This window comes from Olea europaea, chromosome 6, assembly GCF_002742605.1.
Source record: "Olea europaea var. sylvestris chromosome 6, O_europaea_v1, whole genome shotgun sequence".
NCBI lineage: Eukaryota > Viridiplantae > Streptophyta > Magnoliopsida > Lamiales > Oleaceae > Olea > Olea europaea.
The window spans coordinates 7,360,151-7,370,723 of NC_036242.1; the positions used below are offsets into that span (position 1 = coordinate 7,360,151).

Sequence of the window (10,573 nt, forward strand, 5' to 3'; positions counted from 1 at the left end):
AGATATTTTTTTTTAATATGCATTATGTGAAATTCTTTCTTTAATAATTAAAATTCTCTTTCCATGTGCAGGGTGCGTGTCTTACTCAATTTTCTGGTTGACCTTTCACACATAGTTGGAGTTGGGATTGGAGGGTTGGAAAAAAATATGTGGAGAAGGAAAAAGTAAATGAGTTTTTCAAAATGTGACCCACTGAGTCTTGACTCGGAACCCATATGGTCAGAATTGAACTATTTTCCTAAGATCATCACTTCTTGTTGAAACTTTAGCAAATCTGTCTATATTGTCACTTTGTGAACCTCATGCTGATGTCATAATTACAAACTATTTCTTTCTTTTTTTTCTTTTTTTTTATTTAAACTTTTGGTGAAAAGGAAAGTAAAGTAAATATGGTGCTTATATGCACAATATTGTAAATGAATGAAACTGATCTTCTGTTCCAGTAAAAGAACATTACATATGATTTTTCTTGTCACATCAGTAGTAAGAAATTTTTATCCTACCTATTGAAGACAGGAGATTAGAAAAGTTTTATCGGATTTTTAAAAAAGTTAATGAAAAAGTGCGATTGTAAATTCAATAAAAGTTATGGATCTCATAGTTTTTCAAACAAGCGTTGAAACCCGATAGAATCCAGTAAGATTATATTTCAGAAGCACGATCGTTAATTAAATAGATTTAGACATGAAATTAATAAATAATATCTATTACTTTCCATAAATAATTATTATAATTTTCTTGCATTTTGCTCCTAAACCCTATTTGGAAATATAATGACAGTGAAGCAATAATTAAGTAACTTAAACTGAATTATTTTGTTCATCCACCAAACATAAAATTCTATAGCCACGCTTCTAATGTTGGGTTATTTGTAAACATATTAATATATCTTTATTAAGGGTATTTGAAGGGTGACCCCAAAGAAATGAGTAGAGACCATTTTCAAGAATTTGATTCACGCCCAAGTTATCTTTATGCATACAATAATTATTAATTATTGGATTAAACTTAGTATGCACCAAATTAAGTCTCATGATTTCTTGTATAGGGACAATTATGGCCATTTTCTCTTCTTTTTATTGGAGAAAAAGTAATTAAAACCAACTTATTTTCTCTCTATAAGCACTTATTTTACATTCTATCCATTTCATTGTGCTTATTTTTTTTGTCACACATACACATACACATACACACGCACACACACAATCATACATCATGATTAAGAGCACAGAAATAAATGCACTCCCTATTTAGATTCAACAATTCTATAAATACAATTGGTTTCAATTTTCTAGATTAACTATGTAGTTTAGATTCTTATAATAAATGAATATTTGTGTTTCAAAATGTTAAACATCAAGGGCCTGTTTGGTAGTGATTTTGAGAATTAATTTTGATATTGTATACTGGATAATATTAATTATAGAAATTAAATTAAAATTTCGATCGTTATGATCTCTTATATTTAGGCGCCCCCTCATATGTTAAAAATGAAAGTTAATCCACATAAAGATTTAGCCTCCCCTAAAAGTTTATAAGTTCTAATTAAACCTAATTTTAACTTTTTTGAAAAATTGATTCAAACTCCAACCTAATCATACCGTCTAGTATTACATACTAGGCCCATTCATTGTAAGAAGAAATACTTCTATGTGAAAATATGGTAAAATTGTTTACTCAAATCATGGTACTTCGGACTTCGAACCATTCAAATCATAACACCTCGAACGTCGAATGGGTCTCTTGCTCTCTCTTACTCAATCGAGCTTGAGATGTCGTGACTTGAGTGATTTAGAATTCAATGTACATAATTTAAATGAATAGTACACCATGCACGTATGTAGAACCGTCTTATTGAAGTATTTCTACTGTGTAACACAAGATTATCTCGTGCAAAACCAGCAAAACTAGCCCACGTACCTGCCCCCACACCCCCTTGGGGGCAGATATATTAAAACTTATTCAATAATATATAATATTGTAGACTGAATAGTATTAAGGTAGAGATTAAATTAAAATATCGATTGTTATGTTCTCTTATATTTAGGCGACCCTCATGTATTAAAATAAAAATTAATCCTAAAAGTTTATATTAAGTTCAACGTAAATTTTAACGTTTTCTAAAATTGATTCAAGCTCCAACCTAATGATATTATGTAGTATTACATAATAGACCCGTTCATTGTAACAAGAGATATTGTATATGCAAACATGTTAAGATTATTCATTCAATTCACGACACTTTGAACTTCGAATCACTCAAATTATAATACCTCGAATGTTGGATAGGTCGCTCGCTAGCTCTCTCTCAATTGACTTTTGAGTCGTCGTGGTTTAACCCCCCTGATGTATTAAAATAAAAGTTAATCCACATAAAGATTTAGCCTACCCTAAAAGTTTATATTAAGTTCAAATTAAACCTAATTTTAACTTTTTATTTTTTTTTAAAAAAAAAATTTGATTAAAGCTCTAACCTAATCATACCATGTATAATTACATGCTAAGCCTGTTCATTGTAACAAGAAATACTTCTATATGAAAATATGGTAAGATTGTTCATTCAAATCATAGCACTTCGAACTTCGAATCACTCAAATCATAACACCTCGAATGTCGGATAGATCAGTCTCTCTCTCTCTCAATCGTTGTTTGAGTTGTCGTGGTTTGAGTTATTTAGAATTCAATGTACATAAATGAATAGCACGTGATACATTCATATAGAATCGTCTTATTGGAGAATTTCTTTGATGTAACACAATATTATCTCGTGCAAAATCCGCGAAACTAACCCCCTACCTAACCACACCCCATTGGGGCAGATATTTTAAAAAGTTTAGGAGGATTTGAGGTGGGAAAGTTGTGAAGGTGGACTAGAAAACATGATAAGGAAACAAAATAAAAATGATGTTAGTCACTAGTGATATGAAATGATTAGAGCTTAGGAATGTTTGGGTGTGCTATGTTGTGGCTATTTCAGACCGTCACTTTCGGGCTCTGACTCTTAGACACTGTATCCGCACGCCCGTTTCCGCGTGGACCCCACTGGTTGACTCTCTTAATTTTTCAAAACCACTAAAATAATAAATAAGTCAACATATGGATCACCACCACCTTCGGCCCATCACCGCCTGCCGCCACCCCCTCCCCACTCACTTCTTTCTTTTGTACCATATTATTATTTAAAAATTCATCGGTAGAAAATGATTCGACTCTTTTGGATTTTTATTATAGATAGATTTATAATTTTAATTGCCTTTTTTTTTTGTCAATAGAACATAAAGGGTCTATATTTGGAATAATTAACCAAACTGAATTTCAGACAGATGTAGTAACATTGTAGTTACGAATAGTTAGGAATTATTTTTAAATGAAATTTAGAAAAAAAATTTCTAGTCTTGAAACCCTCACCTACTATACATATTTTTGGAGGGAGATTGTGTTAAGTTGTAAAGTCTAATTATTCACACTTGTAGTTTTGATTTTGTCAAAATTTTTCTTATAAATAGGAAGCCATCATTAGGATTTTGTATCATCAAAAAGAGAAACTGATGTTAAAGAACATATGGTAAGTGTTTTTATCTTGTAAATTTCTTTTCATCATAATGAATTAATGCAGCACGGACGAGGATATAGTCTCACAAGTATGCATAATACATAAGAATATACTAAATAATGAAAATAAGCTAAATAATTTACATACCTATGTAGAGAAAATTATGATCAAATTAAATTAAAGTATGATAATGGATCTGTGGTCCTTTTTAAAAATAAAACGAATGTAGACATCTCAAGCACAAGTTGCCTGAGGATTAATGACAAACTGATTTGAAACTCTAGTTGTTCAAATTTCTATTTTGTCATCAACTTCAGGGACTCCATATTTGATTTAGATCATAGCTTTCTGAAATTAATATGGTGGCCTTAGTCACTGATATTGACTCTCCCACTATGAGAAACCAAAACTTTCTTTTTACACTCAAAAAAGGAAAAATCTTTCTTTATTTTCTTTTAATTCACTTATTTTCGAAAACACTTAATTATAATTTCTAAGAAAGTCGATATCTCAATCATCTACTCAATCAGGCCAAATTGACTCGATCACTATGAGCATGTATGTTTATTCTTTTTCTCTTCTTTCTTCTATCTTTATATACGTGAAAAATGGTAATTTTGAGTTGTAAAATGTTGGTTTATCAATGAATATATCTCTCTTTAGAAAAAAAGTAACCGAAGGATATTTTTCATTTTTCTCATTACATCGGTCTCTCGCAGAAATTTGCTCATGTAGTATAAAATAATATTCATTTACAACCCTAAACATAATTAAACGCTTGTTTGAGCCTATTTTTTGTGTGTTTTGGAATGATAGATTCATTGAAAATGTGTTGTTAAAATATAAGGAAAAGTTATTAGCTTTGAATGTATTATTATTTTATTGAAAAATATGTGATTCAAAAAAAGAAAGAAAAAAATATATTTTAAAAATAACGAAGATCAAAGAAAGGGTAAGATAATAAAATCTTGGACTTGTAGGTCAAGATTGAGTCCAATTAAACAAATATTATTGCTGACTTTATTCTTTGGAATTTCTAGACTTGCTAAAATAAATGTTTTGAATACAGAATTATTTTGTGGGCATGACGTGGAAATTTGTCTTGTAGCATCGATTGAATATTGACTAGACAGTGTCCAAGAAAGCATATTTGTCTAAGCATTCTATTTATTTATGTAATTGGCTAATTAAGCAAAGGATTAAATTTCCAAATGACATTTCTTTTGAATTGTCTAATCACCCTTAAAAAAGTCAACCAGGAATTCTGGTCAATAATATCTTAGGTTTGATAGTATAAATACTCAGGTGCAGCAAATCGTTTTAATTTCATTTCGTTGAAAAATTACAAAAACCTAATTAAGAAGAGAGGCGGCCTTGCAGAGAATAAGCATCTGAATCAAGAAAAGGAGAGAACCCTACTTTTAGCACTGAAAAAGGAGAGTTCAATTTTCAGACAAGGCCATGGCAGATGAATTTCAGCTAGGAAGTGGAGGAAATTGGTGGGATACATCAAGAAAATTTGAAACTGGATCATCAGCACAAAAATCTACTACTTTAAATAGCGTAGCAAGCTATGGATGGACGAACGAAATGGTGGATGACAAACCAAGAACTTCCATGGATACCGGGACAGTTCCCGGTAGCTCCATGGTGTTGCAAGGGCACGATCAATCTTCCGGTGGCGGCTTATTAGTCGACACCAATATGCATATGATGGCTTTAGGCCTTTCTTCTCAAGCCATGGATTGGAACCAGTCCATATTGTAGGTCTAATTGATTAATTTCAGTTTAACTTTTACTTTCCCAGGTATTTGTTTTCTTGTATGAATGAAATTTCTTCCGTTTTTTGACAGCCATGGAGGTGAAAAAGCGGATAGCAGTTTTCGTTCTATGCTTCAAGAAGATTTGAGTAATTCAAATAGCAATTTTCAGCAAGAAACTGGGACAGCATCTTCTCAAGATCATTGGAGGGAGAAAATATATTCTGCAAGTTCTGAGGATTCTCATGTGAATGAATATAAGCAAACCAGTTTTCCGGTAGATTCCGCTGCCGCCTACGGCCTTCTACTATCTGAAAATCAGCCACAGCATTCGACATACGAAAACCGGCCCATGAATTTCCCTTATCCGACGAACTACGGAACGAACTCAGGAGAATGGACGCCTTCTTGGAACAGATTTCCTCAGACATTCTTAAGAACAACAGTACCTCCAAAACAGCCTTCTGCTAATGTACATTTCACCAATAAAACTCCCTTCTGGAATGCTCCAGGAGCCGATGATGTACGACCAAACTTCTTTTCCTCGTTGCCAACGCCACTTCCTACGCCGGCCTTGGATGAAAAACCGAAGGTATTAATAAAATGTTCTAAAATTTTCATGTAAAAGTATAAGTAGGGTTTCCTTGTTCTTGCTTAAGACAGTAAAATTCGTGTTCATTTTTTCCAAAAGAATACATCAGAAGTTCGGGATTTGAGTACAACAGCAAAGAAAACTAGCACTCAAGCATCAAATAAAAGACTCCGGAATGAAACGCCAACACCTTTGCCAGCTTTTAAGGTAAGCACAATAAATTTATTGAGGAAAAGTGGAAATTTTGATTAGCTTCGGCTTTTCTTAATTCATATAAACAATTAACAAGAAGATAACTTTGTTCTTGATTAGGTGAGAAAAGAGAAGATGGGAGACAGAATCACTGCACTTCAACAATTAGTTTCACCTTTTGGAAAGGTATGTTAAGAATTCCGAAAGTTTTCTTCACTTTAACTCATTTTTTATTTGAAAACTTCCATGTATAATGACTAACTATTGAATCCGATTTCTCAGACTGATACGGCTTCCGTGCTTTCTGAAGCTATCGATTACATAAAATCGCTACATGAACGAATCGGCGTAAGCTTCATAGAACATATTTTACCAATCGTATAATTTTACCGGATTGAATGAGCTTATAAAATCAAGCTTTTGTACTAATAATATTTGTTCTTGTGTATAATGTCAGACTTTAAGTGCCCCATACATGAAAAGTGTTGCTCCAATACAACCCCAGCAGGTACAGAAATAGTTAATTAATTTCTTGCATCATATTAATGTCACAGTGATTAAGATTTGAAAATAGAAAAGCTATTATTCTTAATCTTGTTAGTTAAATGCTTATCAAGGTTGAAGATCTCTCATATTTTCTTCCTCATTTCTTCAGAATTCTGATAAATCTAAGGTTCCTGATCAAGGACCGCGACAAGATCTTAGAAGCCGAGGGCTATGTTTAGTACCGGTTTCATGCACTTATCCTTTCACTCATGATACAGCGGTCGATTTTTGGACCCCGGCATTTTCGGGACCTTTCAGATAAGATGAGAATCACAAGAAGGCAACATTAACACCCAGGAATGGAACCTAATTTTATGCAGCAACTGGCTTATTTGAAACCCTAGCTAGCAAAGAATAGGAAAAGATAGGAAAACTATGGACCTCCTGACTTTGTACCAAAAAAAAAAAAGGCTAAGAAATGCGCAAGGATAAAGGAAAAAACCCCATTAGAAGATAGAAGAGTGTTGGGCCAGCTTAGCTACAGGCAAAATGATGCTGCTTTGGCTACAATTAGAATTAGGCACCATTAATGTATGCAAATATGGTCTTTTAATAATTGAAGAATTATTATTAATGTTTGGTGAGCTAGGATTAGATTAGAAATCATTAATTTGTTGTTTGTAACTGAATTTAATTAGCAGAAAGGAAAAGGGTAAAGGAGCTTTTGTTGCAGGCCTGTGTCTTTTGAAATATTGCATAAAGCTGGCAATTAACTTTAGTTTAAAAGAAAATGAAAGGAATAATTGAATTCCAGAACAGGATTGTGTGTGGGGTTCATATCATTTGATTGGAAATATCACTTTTGAATTGTTTATGTCTGGAATATGTTAGTGGAAGTCAGAAGGTCGCCCTTTGCCCCTACCCATGGGATAGAGGGACATGAGGACGAAGTCGACTATTCCCGCAACATTTTCAATTTTTATTTTTTTTTCTGAATACGAATAATACTAAAATATTTTGTCTCTTTATTTTTTTTTTTATTATTATTATTTTTTGGGTTGGTCCGAATCACATTTTAACATGAACATTCAAAATCTAACCATTTGTAGAGAGTAAAATTGCAGAAATTACAAACTAACAAGATAAAGGAATTTTCAACCATTGAGGAGTCCGGATGTTCACTTCTCTAAATGTCACTCACCCATTGAGCATCTACAAGTAGATATCACTAAAATCAGCAAATAATGGCGCAATACAAATGTATGAAGAAAAAAAAAATTATTCAATAATTTACTCTCGCCTCACATACGAAATTCACCATAATATACGATACTCAATCTCACAAAGCGTACACTAAGTACATCAATGATTCCACTCAAGACTTTACGGAGATTGATGAACAGACAGATAGAAATTCCATTCACTTTGGGAGTGGATATACTTTGTTACCATTAAAATTTATTTTGGTAAATCCTCTGTGAATTCTTATATCATGTTTATTATCTAGTTCTCTTAAGGAAATTATATTTCTTTGCAGGTCACACACATACCTAAACGCAACCAATTCAAAAATATGACTTTTTTTCCAATAAAAGATTAAGTTTTCACTTTCTTTTATTTGACAACTTATATCATTTTTCCTGTGAACTTATCCACCATTTAAGTCAAAACCATTCTTTTATGGAACACTTGTGAAAATTTCTGCCAAAGTCAAGAATCCATTCATTTGAATTTCTTATGGCTATAGTAAAGAACGAGTCCTTATTTATCAGAGTTGAATTTCTCTTTCACGTTAGAACCTTTTTTGAAACAATCTTTTATAAAGTGGCTAGTCTTTCCACATTAATAGCATTTTTTGATTTTTTTTCCTTAAGTTTTCCTTTATTCTTTTTTTATATCTTTGAACTTATTATTATGAGATTTTCCTATCTTATAAGAGTTAAAATTAATAAAATTATTACTCTTATTTTGGTTCGATCTTCCTTTTACATTTAACACTTCACCATTCTTAGAATCTTTGAATTTAGATTTTAATTCAAGTTCTCTATTTTTTAGAATTTAGACTATGATATCCATAGAAAGATCCTCTCACTCCCACACTCTAATGCTTTGCTTTCCTAATTTCCCTATATTTATCACCCAAGGAATTTAATAGAGCTACAACTTGCTAATTGATGAGTGTATTTCACTCATACTTTAGATACCATCCAAATTTGATATTTACCTATTTCCTACGAGTTTTAGAGCATTTTAGTGTGTATTTTGATGTTATAATATAGGTTGATGAAATTAAAGGAAATAGCAAAAGTAGGCAAGATTGGAAAGGGGACTAAATTGTAAGAGATCCAAGGTTCGGGAACTAAATTGCAAACACTCAAAAGTTGTGTCAAACCTCATGATGAAGATTTGGGAGTTTTAAGAGTTAATTGGATGAAGAAAGATGTCAAAGGGATCAAATATAATCAAAGTACTGTCATACATCAATTTTCAATCGAAAAAGTTATACTTTGAATTTTTAATCTCACATTGAGACCCATTTTGACTTAGCAAACGATCAAATTTAAACATTATATCAGAAGCAAAGTTGTAGCCATAATACATTTTGAATCGGCTCAATTGGATATAGGAAGAAAGATTTATGACAAAAATACTGAAAGATATACAGTGTTGTCTTCCACCCGAAGTGGGCGCTGCAGCGCCCATGTTGCTGAAAATAATAGAATTTGCATAGCGGAGCTGAGATGCCTTGCAAGAAAAGTGTTTTTTAAATTTTTTTGAATTCTCTTCTTGTTCCAATTCAACTCTAATTCGTCCAAAACTTCAAGACGTTATAAATAAAACTTTAGAGACTACTTTTTAACAAGAAGAAAGGGAGAATTCAACCGGGTAAGAAGGAGGCAAAGGCAACTTGGTGAAAAAGATTGATTCAACCATCCAAAAAATAGTTTTATCTTTCTTCTCTTCATGTTATTCTTTATGAATTGTGTAGAATTCATGGCTTTTATCATGAACTAAACATCTAATCTAGAGTTTGATTAGCCAAAACTTGAGAGTATGATTTGAATTTATTTTAGTTATCTTTTGAAATTTTCAATTCCGTTTATTTGTGTTATGATTTCAATTCTTTCGATTAATTGGTCACTATTAGTCAATTTCGACACTCAAGAAAGGAAAATTTAGCCACGATTATAAGATTAACACAACATAGATTTTATGGGTTTAAAGAGAAAGTGTAGAATCTATGAAACTTACACCATAAACGAATCATGATCTTGATAAATATTTGGTTTTAATTCGAAATAGAGATATTGGCATTGAAATCTAAGATTAATTTCTAACTGGCATTCAAGAAAGGGGATAGAAATACAATTGTGTTCTTGCTTATAAACTTTGAAAAATTGATTATAAATAATTATATAATTGAGAATCATATTTGATAGTTAGTTGAAATCACAACTCTAGGTTTTCTTATCTTGATTATTCTTCTAATTTGCAATTAATTGTTGAGTTTATCATCACATATATTTTATTAACTTATTTAAAACCAATGATTCAAAATTTCATTCATTTAGATAAAATAAGAGCTACACAATTATAGTACTTAGTTACATCCTAATTCCATTCATATACCACAAAACTTGACACCATACAACTGCATTATAAATCACATTATAAAAAATGCATGGCAAGTATCATCTGACAATTTTTCATTATAGTTAGATAAATCTTGAATCAATTTTGTGAACTTATCGATGTTTTCTTCTAGGCCAGAGAAAAGTCAAACCTAAATTTATAAAATTGTCTCAGGAGATAGCACTTATATAACATTGTCCTAGTTAGGAAAAGTGTTCCTAACTTTGGCTGCAGTACGTAAATGGTAGTTTTTTGAGCTTTCCTTATCACACTATCAGATAGGTGAAGAATCATGGAGCTTGGGACTATCTCATTTTCTTGCCTCCTAGAAGCACTAATCTTAGTGACCCAAACCCC

At 31.9% G+C, this 10,573-nt stretch overlaps 1 protein-coding gene across 1 annotated transcript; it reads left to right on the forward strand.

Moving 5' to 3' along the window:
- Positions 1–4,872: 4,872 nt before the first annotated feature.
- Positions 4,873–7,401, forward strand: LOC111395682 (transcription factor bHLH123-like). The gene is made up of 7 exons (XM_023021791.1): positions 4,873–5,316; positions 5,407–5,905; positions 6,005–6,112; positions 6,218–6,283; positions 6,380–6,445; positions 6,555–6,605; positions 6,753–7,401. Exons 1-7 carry the CDS (start codon positions 5,015–5,017, stop codon positions 6,903–6,905), a joined length of 1,245 nt encoding a protein of 414 aa, XP_022877559.1. The 5' UTR covers positions 4,873–5,014; the 3' UTR covers positions 6,906–7,401.
- Positions 7,402–10,573: the final 3,172 nt, after the last annotated feature.

Coding starts and splice junctions, on each gene's coding strand:
- LOC111395682 (XM_023021791.1), top strand. CDS start 5,015: ATGGCAGATGAATTTCAGCTAGGAAGTGGAGGAAATTGGTGGGATACA. Junction 6,113..6,217: donor CACCTTTGCCAGCTTTTAAG/GTAAGCACAATA, acceptor GTTCTTGATTAG/GTGAGAAAAGAGAAGATGGG. Junction 6,446..6,554: donor CGCTACATGAACGAATCGGC/GTAAGCTTCATA, acceptor GTATAATGTCAG/ACTTTAAGTGCCCCATACAT.